This window comes from Aotus nancymaae, unplaced genomic scaffold (assembly GCF_030222135.1).
Source record: "Aotus nancymaae isolate 86718 unplaced genomic scaffold, 86718_ANA_hifiasm-v0.15.2.pri h1tg000019l, whole genome shotgun sequence".
NCBI classification, from domain to species: domain Eukaryota; kingdom Metazoa; phylum Chordata; class Mammalia; order Primates; family Aotidae; genus Aotus; species Aotus nancymaae.
The window spans coordinates 29,042,872-29,061,423 of record NW_026988431.1 but is presented as its reverse complement, the minus strand read 5'-3'; the positions used below and the strand labels follow the sequence as shown (position 1 = coordinate 29,061,423).

The 18,552-nt window shown below is 51.8% G+C and overlaps 1 protein-coding gene across 1 annotated transcript in view; it reads left to right on the top strand.

Moving 5' to 3' along the window:
* Positions 1-12,282, top strand: part of RAB6B (RAB6B, member RAS oncogene family) — a 71,727-nt gene extending 59,445 nt beyond the window's left edge. Inside the window, exons 6-8 of the mRNA XM_012451195.2 lie at positions 787-880; positions 4,399-4,465; positions 10,131-12,282. Of these exons, the coding sequence (XP_012306618.1) occupies positions 787-880; positions 4,399-4,465; positions 10,131-10,195 (226 nt within the window). The 3' untranslated portion in view covers positions 10,196-12,282. The remainder of the gene's footprint in view (positions 1-786; positions 881-4,398; positions 4,466-10,130) is intronic.
* Positions 12,283-18,552: the final 6,270 nt, after the last annotated feature.

Below are 18,552 nucleotides of genomic sequence, written 5' to 3'. Positions count from 1 at the left end.
CTCAGCCTGGTTTGTGGCTGCATCTGGCGTGAGGCTCTCTAAAGAGGCTCTTCCACACTACCCTCTGTGCACAGGGAGAACTGAGGTGCCATGTATGTACATTGTCCACTCATCTCACGTGACCCTGACTTGGGCAGACAAAGTGACAGGCTATGGACTCCAGCAAGCAGTGCAGGACTCTCGCAGCGTCCCTTGACCACCTGAGGAATCATCTGAATTAGAGCCTGTTTTACTGGAGTTCTGTCCTTGAAGGAAGGAAAGCTGGGCTCAAATCCCAGTGCAAAGGGTACCCAAGCCTTTCATACCCTCACCCACTTCTGTCTGCCGCATTGTGGAGCCCCCTCTGCTAAGTAGCTTTGTGGCCTTGGGGGAGACACTTTTAACCTTAGTGTTCTCATAGGGAAAATGTGACCGATAATACCACCTAGAGTGGCACTGCCTGGCTTGAATTTCTTCACAAACACAGGATCTGCAGTAATGACTATTGAGAAAGGCAGGTACGGGACAGTCCTACCCCAGGCCTGCCCCAGGGCCTAACTGAGGCTGAGAAGACATGGAGGAAGGAGTGGGGAGAAGGGATAGTGTCCTGCTATTCCCTGCTGTTCCCTGCTTTGTGCTAAGAGACTGTGGTTGGCACCCAGGAGAGGCCCCTGGGATCAGAGCCTGTCTTCAGGACTGACCAGGGGCCCAGTGGGCTCCCTCTGCCCTGCTGGGTGGGTCCCTCCTCATCTCTGCCAGGGGCTGCTCCTCTGCAGAACTGATTTCCCGCCTTCCCCTCATCTCTAGGCAGATAACCATCGAGGAGGGGGAGCAGCGCGCCAAAGAACTGAGCGTCATGTTCATTGAGACCAGTGCAAAGACCGGCTACAACGTGAAGCAGGTGAGGACACACCTGGTACCGGGCCCTGCATGGCGTGGCCCTGTGGTCAGCCACAGTCTCAGACCTGCCTTGCCCTGAGGGGCTGGTGGTGGGGTTGGGGCAGCCAACCAGAACACCCATAGGTGCGCCCAGTGCAGGGCGAGCTAATTTCTGGAGCTGGTAAAGCCCAAGAGAGGGAGGGAGCACTCCAGGCACAGTGTATGGAGAACGTAAGTCACCAGCCACTGTAGCAGCAGCCAGTCACGGCCCACGTAGCAGGCCCTGAGAGTGTCCAGCCACCAGCTTCCAGGCAGCTGAGGGAAGCAGTGGTCCCCTAGCCTCTCATCTCACTTCAGATGATGGGTGTAGGAAAATTCAATCCGATCAGCATTTGGGGTTCATTCCTTGCACTTTGCAAGTGCTTAGGGCTGTGGAGGACAACTCAGGCGTGGAGAGAAGAGCCCACCATGGTGTGGTTGGAGCTCACAGGAGTTAGGGCTGTGGAGTTAGGGCTGACCTTGCAGCGTGAGGCCCCCTGAGTAGTGCATGGATGGAATTCAGCAGGTCAGCAGACAGGGCTGGAAAACGTTGCACCTTTATCTTCAGTAACCACATCTGATTGGTCCTTCAATGATGAGTGTAGGCAATGACTCAGTCTTCTTAGCAGTGCCTATGGCTTTACCACCAACAGAATTCACAGATGCTTTCCTGTCACCTCATGGTGTTGCAGGAGTTATTAGAGCTCTTGCTAGTTCTCGCTGTTCATATGTTCATAAGGAAGCATGAATATCAATGAAGTTTATTTCAGTACTCAGTATTTCCTTTGTCATCCTATGTGATTGATTTCACACACTTCAAAGGAGTCCCTAGGCTTCACCAGACTGCCAGAGGGGTCCTTAGCTCACGAAAAGGTTAATATCTCTTGCCGTTGGGGATGAGAAGGACTTGGAGAGGTGGTGAGGAGGGCAGGCATGCCAAGCAGGGGAGCAGCAAAGTCGTGGCTGCAGGGTGCCCGAGTGTGGGGAGGGGACGCTGAGTGAGGAACATGGTTGGCCTGGCGTTCGCTCCTGCCTTGCCACTCCAGCGTTGCTGGGAACCCTTGGCAAGCTGTGTATGCAGCACTGGCCTTCTGGATGCAATGGTGGTTTGCCCCATGCGGACACTGCTGGTGGCCGTGGGGAAGGTGGGCTGGCAGAGCGACAAGAAGAGACAGAGTAGAAGGGATACTGTGTGACATTGGGGAGCCCCAAAGCTCCAGGACTTAGTGCCCCACCCTAACTGGAGTATCCTCAGCACGGCTTCACTCACTCCCATCTGTTCCCGGCCTCCGTTGGTGTGGGCTGAAGCTGTCATGGTCCTTCCTCCTTCCTGGGGGCGTGCAGGAGAGACTGGGCTGGGCTGCTGCTATTTGGGGGTCCTAAAGTCATGGGAAGTAGAGGGAGGGCAGCACCAGGAGGTCCATAGGGCAGGTAGCATCTGCCTCCACAGTCAGGGTCAGGGAGGCACTGATGCCTCCACCCCCAGAGTGCTCTGGAACCCACACAGTAGTTTAGCAGGCATTTAAATGTGGTCAGTTTTGAACACTCTGTGGCTCAGAGGAGTCTCCATGTGGTGTGGACTTCTGGATCTAAATGTGAGCATATCCACTCACAGAAACCCATACCTGGCCCTAGAGCACCCTTCAAACTGGCATTTTGGCTACCAGCAGAGGCTGTAACTGTTTTGACAGCCAGACAAGCAGATTGGAGCCGCCCAGGGCAAGGCCGTGAAGGAGAGCTCAGGAAGGATGGCCCAGGCCCTTCGTACCCTTCCCCACTAATACCTGCCCCACTGCAGAGCCCCCTCTGCAGCCTGCCCACAAGGGTCCCACACCCTGCCGGGCCCACCAGCAACTTCGCTGCTTGGGCCCTCACTGCCTTTAGCCCTGTCACTCAGCCCGGGTGCTCAGGGAAGGGGATAGTGTCCTGTGGGCTCTGGGGTGAGGCCATGAATAAGACTCACCCTGTCTTCAGAGAGCTCATGCAGTGGAGGGTATGAGCCCAAAGCCCACCCAGTTCCTGCAGTTCGCATTTGTGAGGAGAGCGGGGAGTGTTCCTGGGTTAGTCCATTCAGGCTACTGTAACAAATTACCATAGGTTGGGTAGGATATAAACAACAGAAATGTATTGCTCACAGTTCTGGAGGCTGGGAAATACTCGGTCAAGGTGCAGGCAGATTCAGTGTCTGGTGAGGGCCCATTTCTTCCTAGATGGCACCTTCCTGCTGCACCCTCACTAGGTGGAAGGGGCAGACAGGCTCCCTCAGGCCCCGTTCATCAGGGCACTCATCCCATCCAGGAGGGCTCTATCCTCCTGACCTAAGCACCTCCTGAAGCCCCACCTCTTCATACTGTCACACTGGAGATTCTCTTTCAGCACAGGAATTTGCGTGGGGACCAGCATTCAGAGCATAGCAGTTCAGAGTCCTCCATGCCTCATACTTCTGCCTTGTCACCTCCAAGATTCCATCTCTGACAGCATCCCATCTGCCACTTGCCACCTGTCTCCTGCCACCCACGCCTGCCCTGACACACACACACACACACACATACATGCACACACATAGAAAACCAATGTGTACACACTTACCTTACCAAGGACACACATTATTACACATTCCCCCCACACTTCACAAACACACACAGAAAGATGCCACACATTCACACACCACACTCACATTCCCCCGTATGCTTACACAAATACACATGCACCTGCCCACATGCACCACTCACAACACACACATTTTCCATGCAGCCCTACAGGCAAAACACACACACCTACACAAAATAAACAGCTCACAGTCCCACACATCCAAACAAGCTCACAAGATTGCATTGACACTCCTGCATCCCTCACGCTCTCAGAGAAGCCTCGCCACTGCCTGTGTGGCCCTGGCCCCTGCTGTTCGCTGCCCGTGCGGCCCTGGCCCCTGCTGTTCGCTGCCGTGACGCTGGACTTGCAGGGCTCCCTGAACAGATTCATTTGTCTCAAGGGCAAGTCGGTTCCCTACACCTGGTCCCCGCAAGGCTGTGTGCAGAAGCCCACCTTAGGGCCTGTCACCCGGAGACCCAGACCATTTTCTGCACCAGAGGAGGTCCTCTGCAGTCACATGCTATGACTTCCACATCCCGCCGCTTTCCCCGCCCAGCCCTGCACAGGCTCTGAGGCTCCCCACTGCTCTGTGGGACAGTTGCACATCTCCCACAGACCAGCCCCAACCTGACCCGGTGACCCTGCGGCCAGCCTGCTTGGGCAAGAGGCCACGGCTTTCCTTCCTTCCTTCCACACACTTGCACTGAGGCCTGCCCAGCCCCCATGCTGTGAGAGGCACTGCGGGTGCGGTGCGGAGACAGAACATAGGCACAGCCCCTGCCCTTCAGATGGGCAGATGGGAGAGTAAAGCTGCAGGCTGGGAGAGGAAGAGGGCAGAGGGTGGAGACGCAGTGAGGAGCGGAGGGGAGGGCCAGGGTGGGGGCTCACGCTGCATTTCTTCATCTCCAGCTTTTTCGACGTGTGGCGTCGGCTCTACCCGGAATGGAGAATGTCCAGGAGAAAAGCAAAGAAGGGAGTATCCTTTTCCTGTGACAAGTGAGTGAAAAGATGCATAGGAGGAGCCATTTATTCACTGAATATGTTAGTGCAGTGGCCAGACAGTCGCCAGTCCCCCGCCCGGCCTTCCGTGGACCGCGCGAATGGCACAGGACATCCTCTAGACAGGGTGCGACTGAACCCCATGGTCTTGGAGCCCCCATCTGGCTCTAACCATTTACTTCTTCTCCTAGAATAGCCGGAGGATACCAAAGGGGTGTGCACAGAGTGATGCTGTGCAGTGGGGAGTGAGAAACAGCGACTTTGCCCTTCTTTACTGAGAGCATGGTATGGGTTTTATGAACACAGGCAGAGTCTCCACTGCAGGGAAGGCTCTGTCACTGGTGATGTGATCTCATCATGGTTCAGTGTACTTGAGACAGCTCCCACTTCAAACAGATGCCACCTTCCATGTTCCGCCGCTTTCTCTGCCCAGCCCTACACAGCCCCTGAGGCTCCCCGCTGTTCTGTGGGACAGTTGCACATGACCCACAAACCAGCCCCAACCTGAAGGGACACCTAGAGGCTGAAACTGAGGTTCAGAGAGGTAGTCTGGTTTGCCCAATGTCACACAGCATGTAAGTTACAGTTAGGATTCATACTCAAGCTTGCTTCCTCCATATCCAGCCCTATTTTTTCTGGGACATCATCCCTCCAAGGGCATTTGAGAGGATCAGATGAAAACTGTGAAGGCATTGCCCACACCTGGCCTCCCCTGTACCTAGTCAGATGTCCCCACCTAAGTTAGCCACTAGAAACTGGGCATGCAGATCCCTGGCTGGCGTCCTTTAGAATGGACCTGTCCCTACACAGCAGCTCTCTAGCATCCCCCGCTGATCCCACAGGCCTCTAAGGGCAGACATTTCTGACAGATCAGAGAAGGGCCCTGGGAAGATGGAAGGGTACCTTCAGGCTGATGAGAATCAAAAGCGAGAGAAGCACACAGCTTAATGTTGGAGGCCCAGAGGGGCCAGAGTGGTGGCTGTGCTGCTCCCTCCCCTTCTGCCTGATGGAGCTGCTGGGGCAGGGCGGGCAGGACACTGGGAGCCTCAGGGTGGCAGCAAGAGGGAGCCTGACACAGGCCTGGAGGGAGGCTGGGCCTCTCCAGCTTTCCTTAAGGAGCTCTCAGAGCAGACTCGAGACCCACCCTGCTTAGGGGTGAGGCAGGAAGGCTTACCAAGGAGCAGGTGCCCCAGCAGTCCCATGGTCTGTGTGTCCCCAGAAGACAAACTGGTCAAGAGGAGGGGGTTTGAGGAGTGTCTCCTGGTTGGTCAGTTATGAGACTCCAATCACAGATAAAGAGACTGAGACTCGGATACTTGACAAGGGCACCCCACAGCTCTCAGTAGCTCAGAAGATAGCCTCCATGGAATTAGCTGTCACATGGGACTCCTTCGAGGTTCCAGGAACATACAGAAGCCAATCTGAAGGGCAAACATAGGAGCAGGACCAAGGGAGAGGGGCAGACAAGGTGCAGGCGATCCCTGCTGTGCCTGCCAGGAAGGGGAAGGGTTGCACTGCCTGCTTTCCATCCCGCCAGCTCTCAAGGCATGGCACACTGGCCAGGGTGAGTGGTGATCATTTCATTCACATTCTCCCGGAGTCGCACTGTGGGGGCTCCAGGCTAGGCCCACAGTCAGGTCAGGCTGGGCTGAGTGTGGGGTGACAATGTGCCTAGTGTCTCATCCAGCTACCAATGACCTTCAGGCCCCTTGAGAGAAAGGATACAGGGCAGGTTGCAAATACACTGCACAGGGCCATGTGACCTGTGTCCCTTTTTCTAGCTATGGGGTTCCCTCATCTGGGTAGATGTACTCTCATCCTCTCACGAGGCAGATGCTGGAGCAGCCACCAGAGCTCCCAGAGGGACCAGATGGAGGTAGCCATCACTCTGCTTCAGCCGGGATGGGGTGCTGGCATTTCTGCTTACTCATAGTTCAAATCCAGATGTTTTGAAGATGTGTGCTTTGAGGTCATGTTCATAATTGTCTTCAACATTGAGAGCAAACACACAGAAGCACTGCTTTGTGGCAATGTATAAACTGTTCACACTTGGCCTCACTTGGTCGGCCCAGGGCTTGGGGAGTGTGTGGCTTGAGGTTTCTGTCTCCTGCTTGCAGGTCCAGATGGGGGCTGCCTTCTTCACATTGAACACAGGAGTCCCCCCTCAGGGCCGCTCTGGCCAACACTTCTGTCCAGCAGCACCCTCCACTGGTCTCCTGCTCTCTCAGCAAAGTAGAGGCCAGGGAGCCACCAAATGGTAGAGCCCTAGGCCCCTCATGGGGTCTACATACACAACTCCCCAACCCCCACTTTCTGCCCAAATACAGCATGCCTCCATTGCATGGGTCTGCACTCCTTCTGCACAAGGCTGGCTTACACAAAGGGACAGCAGTATTGTGGGCACTTCATGAAGTGGCTCTAAGCAGGTGAGGACAGTACACCCCAAACTTGATAGAGCATGCCCAAGGCCTCCCAACTCCTTAATTCAGAGCTGGAACCACATCCAAATAATTGGATTCCACAGCCCTGTTGCCCTCTCTGATGGGGCTGTGGGGTGCTTTGAGATTCCAGATACAGAGAGGATTATGGTACAGTAGGGTCAGAGGTGCTGGGACTGGGGAAGCATACCCAACAGTAGGGGATGAGTTTGTAACAGGTTGTCTGGGCCCACCCATCACTGTTCCAGGAACAAGAGACAGTGGACACTGAATGTGGCTCGTGATGGGCCACACTTGACCCAGAGGGAAAAGGCGGGTGAGCTCTGGCCGTGCCTGCCGGAAAGGCACATATCAGACCTCTTGAGGCTTATGGGAAACCCTGAGTTTCCTCTTCCGGGGCATCATTTAGACATGGGTCCAGTCATTCTTCCCTATCCTGTCAATCAGCAAGCAGCCCCTGAGCACTGCATTTCAGCAGCATGTGGCATAACGAGGAAGGAGGTGACATTAAATGAGAGCCTGTGTGAAAGCTCCTAGTGGAAGAGCTGGACCTGTGCTCTCCAATTCTGCAGCCTCATGTGGCTATTCCGACTTAAACTAGTTAAAATTCAGTTGAATTAAAAGTTCAGCTCCTTACTTGCACTAGCATCCTTTCAAGTGCCCAGTTACCCATGTTGCTAATGGTGAGACCTTGGACAGTGCAGATACAGAATATTTCTGTCATCGCAGAAAGTTCTTTGGACAGTGCTGGAATAGAATTGGTTTCCTGGATGTCTGTGCATTGGGACTCTCCAAAGAAATTGTTAAAAACACACATCTGGGGCCCATCCCCACATCTACCAAGGTAGGGCCCAGCGAGACATATTTTTAACAAATATCTCAGAAAATTCTGATGCAGTCCATTTGAGAACTGCTGCTGTGCAGTGTATGAAAGTATTCTGACTCCAGTGGTGCATGGGGTTTTTTTAGTGGTAGTCAGGTACCTTCAACTGGGCAGAACATAATGCTGTAAGAGTGGCCGACCTTCAAGCTAGACCACTGGTTCTCACCCAGGACTAATATCGCCCTCCCCTTTTGAATGTCTTCGTACTCTTTGGCTCGTCATATTGGGGAAAGGGAATGGGGTTTACCTGGCATCTCATAGATAGTGGTCAGGGATGCTTCTGAACATCCTACGTGCACAGGACGCCCCCATCACAAGGAATTGTCTGGCCCAAAATGTCAGCAGTGTTGAGCTTGAGAAGCCAGTCCACAAGGGGCTTAGCACAGCCAGGTAATTGAAAGTAGAAGGCTGGGGTTGGATAGCCTTGGGTTTGTGCCTGAGCGCCTCAGCTTCCCAGCTGACAGGCGGCCGTTTCACTCCCCACTGCTCGGGGTCTCATGTGAAGTGAGGTAGCGCATTTACAGCACTCAGCACAGAGTAAGTGCTCAGCACCGCCTGAAAGGGCTTCACGGGAGAGGCCACTAGTGCATGCACCCTGGACCTAAGAACGAGGACACTTTTACAGGTAGATATGAGGAGGAAGTCTGGGTGCAGGGAGGGAGCATCACTTCTAGAAGGAAAGAACAGCATGAACAAAGGAAAGAAGGAAAGCATAGGATGTGTTTAAAGCAGGGGAAGGTCTGGTTGGTGGGGCCTCGGTGTGTGATTGAGGGAAGGGGATGAGCTAGTGTTAACGCAATGGGAGGCCTGAGTGAGAAACCCATGGACGCTTTGTTTCTGTAGCAGAATGTGACATGATTGTTACCCGAGCTGGCTTTGGGAAGCCACCATGCTGAGAGAGAGCTGGCTGGGCTCAGAGGGGCATTCAGAGAAGACCGGGAGACCTCAAGGAGGCCTGTGCCCAGGCCAGTGATACAGAAGGGGACTGGGCTGCCAGCATCGGCCATAAAACTACAGCTGCCAGAGAGAAACAGCAGGGCATTCTTGGAAGTGGGTTTGCCAAAATTGATAGGCAGTAGAGAAGTAGGCTGTTTGACTGGAGTAGAGCGAACAAAAGGTGGACTGCAGTGGGCAGTGGGAAGGAAGGCATTTGCTTATCATCTGTTTACTCCTTTTTATGCTGCAATGTGTGTATACATACAAGCAAGATAAAGTTGTATGTGTATGTGTGTACACATGCACATATGGAGAATAAAGGTAGGAAAAGCAAAGAAAAGTCAGAGATAAAGTCATACTCAAAATATATGCCGTGGCTGCATGGTTGTTAGAGGTGGCCCAAAAGTTGGCTCTGAGCATCCTAACAGCCAAGGCAAGGAAAGAAAAATGTGAACTTCAGGAGAAGCCTGGCTTTTCATAGTGTTTAAACCAAAAGAATCTCTCGTGTTGTCCTCAAATAGGAGCCACAAAAGCATCCTTAGGATGCCAGCAACAAGTTCCATAAGAGCGCTTCTTATACCACCACACCCCGCACACGCCTGTCTTAGGGCAATCCTGCAGCCACACCAAAGCCCTGTCCAGGAAGAGCAATTCTGTGAGGTGTCGAAGGACCTGATCCTCAGCTATAATTAGGTCTGGTTTGATGCAAGGCTAAAACTTCAAATACAGTCTTGACTTTGCGCCCGGTGAGGAAGGGAGAGGGCCGGCCTGGCTGTGCATTTTGAAGTCGTCCCTCTGGTGGTTCTGGTTAAGTGCTTCTCTAGCCACAGCCACTGAGGGCACCAGTGGAAAGAGCTGGCAAGGGGGCTGTGTGTAGGCCCCGTGGATGTGGCCGTCCTCAGGATCTAAGTGATGTGTTCTGACTAAAGCTTGAGGGGTTTGCTCCTGCTGCCAGTTAGGCAAGGGCCATGTACAGTTGTGCTTTGAGATGTGAACCTGGCGGGCTCTTCATCTCCATTGCACTTTGAGGGGGCCCGGCAGGTAACCGGGCTGAGGCCAGGGCTGGGAACTGGCGTTTGAGCACAGGTCAAGGGGAGGCGTCTGAGAAAGGGACCCTCTGGCCTTGGTATAGATGGTGATCCCACGGCCCCAGGCAAGACAAGCTTTGCTTGGGTGGACAAGCATCGGGGGAAGTAGATGGGTGAAGGGAAGAGGAGGCAAAGTGGGAGCTGGTGTTGCATCCTTCCTAGCCTACCCAAACCAAGAGCCAAGTCCCTCGGTGTTTGCAGAGAAACAGAGCAGTAGCCAAAGGGTGCGGTGCACAGGGCTGAGCGGGGTGGCAGCTTCTCCAGGAGAGTCGTCTTCCTTAGCCCATCCTCCTGCAGTGATTGACATCAAACTGGACAAACCCCAGGAGCCCCCGGCCAGCGAGGGCGGCTGCTCCTGCTAATGCAAAGCCGACCTGCGGCTTCCCATGACACTCCTTGCTTGTTGTGTTGCTTCCTATTGGCTAGCTTCCTAAGGGGGGAGGGAACCGAGTTATCAAGATGGGAGGATTTTTCTTTTCTCTCTGTCTCTAGGAGTAGGGTGGGATGGGGAGGGAGGCTGGGCATCAGGGATCACGTCACTCTTAACAGCTGTTACTTAAACGACTATTTTTTGGTTTGGTTGTAATATATTGTACTTTATTAAGATTGCCAAAAACTGTTAAAATTTAAAAAAAATTTAAATCATGTGTATACAATTTTTTGCCAGATAAAAATGTAGTCATTTTTATTTGAAAGATGTGCTTTTTGTTTTTGTATATTTGTAAACTTATAGAGAACCTTTTCCACACACCTCCTCCTTCCTGTTCTCTTTGAACCATTCATCACCTCTGCCTTCCTCCCATCCCCAGCCCAATAAATTAAAACAATTAACTGAGCAACTTAATTAGGCTCCAGTCCAGGGCCATCTGGCCCCACTCTCCAGGCCCTACTCGGTTAAATCAAACATTGGTTGAACACATCAGCCTCTGAAAAGGTAGCTCTGACTCTGTCCTTCCATGCCCAGAGTGGGTCATCAACTTTGTGTGGAGCTGAGACTAAGGCCTTGTGGGCTCTAGGCAGCCTGGCAGCAGGCCCCAGGGGCACTGCTCTCACTTCCCTTTCCCCTTCCCTGAAAAGCCTTGAAGGGGTTGAGGGTACAGGCAACTTTGTGTTCTCCGTACCCTCAGGGACTGGCAGAGGAAGAGCCCATCAGAAGGACGGGGTGCTGTCGGCAATTGCAGCTGTGCAGTGCGTGGTTAGAGACTGGGGTGCCATGTGTAGTTCTGAAAACATTTTAACCAGCCCACCTGGCAGTCTGCACACACGGCTGGGCTAACCTAAGAAACTCAGTGTGTGATGTTGGGCAGCGTGGCATCCTGAAGCCTTCCTCCTGGGTGTCAGGGAAGCTGGAGTCTGTACCACCTGGAGTTGAGCCTCTGTGACTGGGGGGAAGGGTTGTCTGTAGAACCACCACCTTGAAAGATCCATGTTCTTAGAGCCTAAGCTGCTAATATTGTCGAGTACTTTCTGGAAAAGCTGATCTGTTGCTGTGTTTTCACCCCACTGGCATGGCACAGTTGGAGTCTTTGTGGACACCCCTTTGTGGCTGTTGCAGCTGCGCTGTGGTCGCCTGAGGGTATGGTTCAGGTGGGGTCTCCAGAAGGCTGCCTGGGGTACTAGGACTTGCCCCCAGAGAGCCATCTCTTCCATTTTTTACTCATTCCTGAGAATGTTTTAGTCCTGAGGACCTGTAAAGTCTCTGAAGAGAACTCTCTCTCTTCTCTCTAAGTGATATAACCCACTTGGCCAGCATTCCAAATAGACTCAGACTCACTGCCCTGAGCCTACACAGAGCCAGGTGCAATGGACAGTGAGTCTGGCCAAAATGTCAGCCCCTCCCTCCCTGCTGTCATTGGCTCTCCCTCCAGGCTGCTGCTGGGCATGTCATAGATGGGATGAATGACCATCTGGGGTATGGTGGGCTGAACTCCACAAGGTTGTTGGAATGAATGTTGAAACTTCTCAGAAATTAATCTGAAACGGCAGGCAGTAAGTGCAGCAGAACCTGGCTGGACTGATACTTGTGCAGTGGGCCTGCCAAACGTCCTCTGCCCAGGAGGCTGTGTGCCAGAGATCATCGCTAGAGAGGAATTTATCTTCAAGTGAAGAGACGAAGCAGGATCCCACTGAACACCTCTTCCAGAAGGCAAGGACCAATGTTTGAACGTGTTTCAGATGTCGTGTGTTTAGTTTTTATATGTGTGTACATAATTATATATAGAGATAGACTTGTGTATACACCTTCCACAAACACATCCTCACACGGAGATACATGTGCTCAATGTATATTCTTGTTTCTCCTGCTCTCAAGTTGGAACTTGCATTGTGATAACAGTTTTGGAAATTCAAAAGTACTGCAACGTGTTGAAATAAGAAATACTTAATATTGTCAAATAACTTGTGATTGTCTTGCCATCAATAAAATAATGCATAGTTGTGTTAAACTACAGGCAAACATAGCCCACGGGAATATCTCCACCATTTCTCTATGTACTTTATATGCACGGGTGTGCATGCCTGTGTGGGCCAGTGTCCCCCCACCATGGGCACACCCCCAAGTGGTGCTTGTTGGAAGAGTGCTTACTTACCTCGAGAGAATTCACAGGAGTCCACATGACAGCATCCTGCCTGGCTGGCAGTGAAGGCCATCACCTGTGGCCTCTGAGACCGCCCCGTTTACAGGTATCTGCGCTGGGTCTCAGTGAATGAACGTACGGTAGATTTTTATTTTCTTGGCACTAAAGATTAGCTTTTTTTAAAAAAAGAAAACATCCTATAAAACACGGTAGAAACTCAGTTCCCTTCTCATGTGCACACACACCCAAGGCACTGTGGACTGTTTTTCCATCCTGGCCTAGAGGAGCAGTAAAAGATGGCATTTGGCTTGACCTGGCCTTAGTGAGTCCTGCCTTTCCTAGCACGCACACAACATTCTCTCTTTGAGTTTGGGTTCTCCCCAGCCCCTTGGCCTCTGAGGCTGAGGGTGGCTTCCTCCTCCCGTCCTCCCATATCAGCAGTTTCATGGCACTCCCTTCCGCAGGTGCGGTTTCCATCCCTCCCTTCCTGGGGTCTGGAAAGGCAGCCACACCTCTTTTTGGGAAGTTGTTGGTTCCCTGATTTTTGTCTTGCGAAGGCACCATCCCTGTCCCCTTGCTTGCAGGTAGGACTGGCACAGTTAAGCTTCCATAACAAACTGTCAGGTGCTCTTGAAGATGCCATGGCATTGCCTCAGCACCCCAGCAAGAGCATTGCATCTTTGCTGAATCCAGATGAGTTAGCAGAGGGCAAAGTCGAGGATTCCTTTGAGGAAATGTTCTCAACTGAGTAATTCAGTCCCTCGAAGACTAGACCTGACCTGGCAGATTAGCAGGATCCTCTTCTTTTGGCCTTCTTTTTTGGGAGGGTGGTGGGGTGAATCTCAAAAGCTATTAGCAAAGCTCCTATTCTGCAGGCATCAGGAAGATTGAGTATAAGATGGAAAAAGCAAACAGCCTATTTACAAGTGGAAACACATTGGTTCTGGTCACTCCTAACTTACTGGGTGATCATACATACAATCAGTATGAAGGTGTGACATCAGAATCACGAGCACTGTGGCTGCAGTTGTGGTCCGAGGTTAGTGGTCTTGGTAGCTGTTGGCAACAGTTTCCTTTGGTCAGAGGCCTCCCTGCTGTTTATTGCTGCTCTCTTGTCATCATCCTTAAACATTCAGTCATGTTCCCAGGTCTGGGGGGAGCAATGGCCAGACTAGTTTCAGTGTCTCTGGCAACAGAAACAAGGATTGAAATGGTGGTAGCTAAGAGTGCAGACACGTCTGGGGTGCAATGTCTCCATCATCCTGGTGGCTAGCCAGTGCTGGGAGGCCCTGCCCTGGGGTACCAGTTGTGTCAATAATAAAGGGATTGCCCTGCTAGCTTCAGCGTCCTTCAGGTAGAGCAGCCTCATTCCTTCACAAGTTGAAAGGCAGGTGAGGATGTCAGGACATGAGATGAGACCAGGAAGCCGAGGACGGTGAGGTGTGTGTGAGCCACGTAAGGTGCAGCTGAACAGAAGTATGTCCGTGTGCATCAGCCAAGCAGGTTTTGTGCCCACTCCTTTCCAAACTACCTCTCCCCAAAGAATATGAGGCATCGTCACCTTGTTACAGCTGTGCGAGGCAGAGCTCTCATAACTTCCTGTCTACAGGCAGGAAAACCAGGATGGAGAAGGGCAACTTGATTAGGATCCCCCAGCAAGTTAGGAATGATCCGAACCAATGTGTTTCCACTCTTCATCCATTGCTGCTCTGTGTGTGAACAAACGTGACTCCATATTTATTACACAGCAAGGACTGCTGTGCATGGGTGTGTTCCTCAGACCATCTCTGCGCTTGGGTTAGGACACTAAGTTCTTCCCAGCATGCGAGTGAGAATATCGGTGGTATTTTGGGCTCCTCTACTGCAGAAGGGCCAGTCCCCAAGTCTACTCTCATTGTCATGGGCACCCACACCGATCAGGACACCCTTTGAATTTTTGACATGAACTATTTAGGTGTCCCAAAACCTTGGGATCTCAATGTGCAAACTCCTTGGACTCCAGACCCCTGTCTGGTTGGCATTCCCAGCGGTGCATGGTTTCATTAGGAAATCCTTGTAGCAGGGGTTTAGATGGTTTCTTCAGGAGGTGGGAAGACTCCGTAGCATAGAAGGCCAGCCTGCATCTCGCGGTGTGTGTCCACTTCTCCCCTCACTTTCCCCTCACCCATCCCTTTAAAGTGATTGGCTGTGAGGAGCACAGAGGGTGGCAGTTCCATCTGTTACGGGCTCAGAAGACATAGCCACCATGTTGAATTCACATTAAACTGTGTAAAATGTGGAAAAGACTCAGCATGTTGGTCAAACAATAAACTGTCCTAATTCTCAAAACAAAGCTTCTTGTCTATGTTTAAGTGGTGCTGTCATAAACGGGGTGGTCAAAAACCGAGTTCCTCAGGTGTGTGCTCCACAAAGTCCCTCTTCTCATGCCTGAGTGGTGTGTCCCCTACTCAAAGCCCTTTGCTGTTTTGCTTCTTCCTCCAACTCCCCCAGTAGGAGGAAGAAGCAAAACAGCAAAGGGCCTTGAGTGGACACTACTCTCATGAGCGTGTCCATCTTTCCCCCTTAGGAGTTGATGGGCAGCTCCTCAGGGGGAAAGATGGGACACAATCATGAGAGTAAATCCACATGCATTTCCCTAATCTCCCTTCTGCTGAAAGGCTGATGGGAAGGGAGCCTCTGGGCAGAACTGAGAGTCAGGGGTATGAGATCTTCCTTCATCCCCACTCTGTACTTGCCATGGCTGTGGGATTAGGAAGCGGGGAGAGGGTACAGGGACTGGATCTCTCATGCTTCTGATTTTCAGAAAGCCGTTTAAAGGCAAGAACTTAAGGTGAACTAGAATGACCTTTGACAACATCTAGCTGCCACATTTCACCCCCAGCCCCACCCCACACCAGTTAGGAACATCCCTGAGTGGCCCCTCCAGGTGTCAGTTATCTCCAGACTAAAAGATGCTCAGAAGCCAGCATAATTCTGGGACCAATCCAAAGAGGAACAAAGGCCGAGATTAGGTAAATTGAATCGCACTCTTCTTCAAGTCCAACTTTACTAATTCCTTTCTCTTTTAAGGCTTCTAAAGGTTCCACAACACCTTCCAATCAGCTGCCACCTCAAGGAAGCCATCTTTGATCAGAGGAGACAGGAACTGGATGTCCCCACTAAGACTTATTCTGGCTACCAGTTGTAAAATGTGAGGCAGACCAGGTACAGGGGATGTGGCAAGTCAGAGGGCTGAGGGCCAATGGGTAGGTGCTTGCATGGGCCAGACTAAGACTCGAGTGATGTGGTTCCAAGATAAGCAGTCATTCCCCAAGAATTCACAGTGGCACAACTTCACACTACAGGGAAGTGAGTGATCTCACTGGGGATGCAGTCACACTCCAGCTGTCTAGCAGTTCCTGACTTTGGCAGACTAAGGAAGCACTGTTGGGATTCCTCAGCCATGGATGGGAGGATGGCAGAGCTTGGTGAACGTCCTGCCTAGAGTGCGTGGTGTGGCATTCAGCAACACTGCTCAGCATGGTTTTCCTCACCGGTGTACAAGAGTGTGGAGGTCACTGTATGCTAAACTCGAATTTTAAAAAAACTTTTTGAAACAAAATGATTTCAATATTTGAAACACAGGCTAGGTGCGGTGGCTCATGCCTGTAATCCCAGCACTTTGGGAGGCCAAGGTGGGCGGATCACTTGAGGCCAGGAGTTCGAGAACAGACTGGCCAACATGGCAAAACCCTATCTCAACTAAAAATACAAAAAATTAGCTGGGCATGGTGGCACACACCTGTAATCCCAGCTACTTGGGGGAGGGTAAGGCAGGAGAATTTGAACCCGGGAGGCAGAGATTGCAGTGAGCCGAGATGGCGTCACTGCATTCCAGCCTGGGTGACAGAAAAAGACTGTCTCAACAAAACAAAAACCTTGAAACAATATTCAAGTCAACAGAACACAGCCATGTGCCTCACACATCAGCATCATGGGAACACTGGCATTTTAGAGGCTGATGGAAAAGTGGCAGTCCTGTTGGGGCTGCATGGCTGGCAGCTGATCACAGGCCCACACCGTACTTAGGAGTCAAGTGCAGCCGTGATGGAGCTCACGCTAACGAGACAGGGAGAGCAGGGAAACCACACTGAAAGGGCACATTTCTTAACCTCAGAACAGGGCCACAGGCCTCTAATGTAAGAATTGCGTTTTGTTTAGGATTTCCAGGGTCTGCTGCAACGAGTGGCATTTACTCATTGGGTGATTGCGTACAAGGCTCTTGTGAGCAGTCAAGTTTCGAGCTTTATGGTTGAAGGGAAGTGCGATTGTTTTCCTGCGCAAATGAAGGTAGGTGTGGTGATCACCTTTCCTTAAATGTGTGAAGGGATGAGATAGAGAGAGAGGCATCTTAATTGACACTGACAGCCTTCAGGTGATGGACATGAGCCAACCGAAGCGTTGACAATTGTGCTGAACCCAAAACTTCAAAAACAAGAAAAAGGGTAGACTGGCTGAAGTGATCTAAGTCAACATAACATGGTCAGTGCTTCACACAAGGCAGGACCACGAGGGAGCACTTACATCCCAAGAGGCGCTGAGACAGAGGCCATGGGAAAGAGTGGCAGACCCCAGGGACGCCCAGCAACAGCAGCTGCTGTTGATTAGGAACTTCCAGTGGACTATCAGGTACCTGGTGGTGGAGAGGCTACCAAGGCCCGGGCTAGAGAGGAGCCAGAGGAAAAAACAGGGCAGTGCCCAGACCTCTCTGTCTGCCCATGTCCATACCCACTGGGAGATCCCATTCCAAAAGTGGACATATTCACCAACAGAGTGCCCAGGGCTCACTCAGCACAGCTGCCGCTCTATGATGGCATCTCACCACAGCCTTAGCAGGGAACAGGGTCATTTGCGTTAGGTAGCTGCTGTCCCGGGAGATCTTGGTGCCCACACGCCGCCACGTTCCCAACGTGTTTCAAGCTCAAATGACTCATCTACGTCATACGGTCATGCCTAGGGTGCCTGTCTCCATGACCTGACATCCATCCACCTATTCTGGCTGCACCTGCCCATCTCACAAAATGGGCCTACTTTAGTCGAATGCCTTCAGGGCCACAAGAGGGCACCACCTGAGTGGAGAGCACACTTGACCTCCCATCAAAACCCTTCCCAAAACCTTTCAACCTTTACTGTTTAAAAACAAAACAGAGTAAAGGCACACGTGACACTCCAGGCCAGATCATCTCTAGGGGTGCCCAGGAGCCCCGTGTGACTGACAAAGGACATGTTAAACATGCAGATTCCTGAGGCAACACCTGCTCGTGCAGACCCGCTCGTGAATCAAACTAAGAGCAGAGTTCTCAAATCAGCTTAACAAGCATCGCAGGTAATACTGATGCGCACGAACATTTGAGACCACTGTTCCAGGCAGAATTTGCCTTTTTTGGAAGACCTTCTTTAGGCCTAGACTCAAACTCAACCTTGCTATCCTTCTTCAGTCACTTTTTCTGGTGTGCTGCTTCCAATAAAGTAAAATATTAACCAGAAAAAAGGCTGAGAGGGACACATGCCTCTTAACAGAAGCATCAAGCCACTGACTTTTACTCCCATGACCTCCTACTATGATTCTGTGAACATATCACATTCATTGCTCTTACCTACTTCCTAAGTTACTACTTGGCTAATTAGGAAAAGGGTAAGAAATAGAGTCCAAAAGACAGTTAAGAACACTAGCAGCAGCTTTCAAGCAAGGACTCAGGGTCAGGGTCTCACGACTTCTCCATTTCGTGCTTCATTCACACTGTCTTTGTGCTACAGCAGCAAGGCTGACACATACTTTGAGGTGGGAGCTTGGAGTATTTCTGCCAGGAATGATGATAGTCTGAGGTGATGTGTACTCCCAGAGCCCAAGTGACCCACCAGAAGGGATGTGTGAGACAGCAGGCAGAGGCCGAAACCTGGGGGTCACGCTCCCTCAGAAGTCATCAGCCCCATGCTTTATCCTTTGACTCCCCATGATCCTCAAGGCCAGGTGGGGTGCCCCTGCTGCATGCTCCAGAGAACTGTGGGCCTCTCCTACCATGGCTCTTGATGCACTGTTCCATTATTGGCTTCTCACTTGGACAAAGCACCCTTGTCTCCTGGTAAGCCTTAGTTGGGCTTGT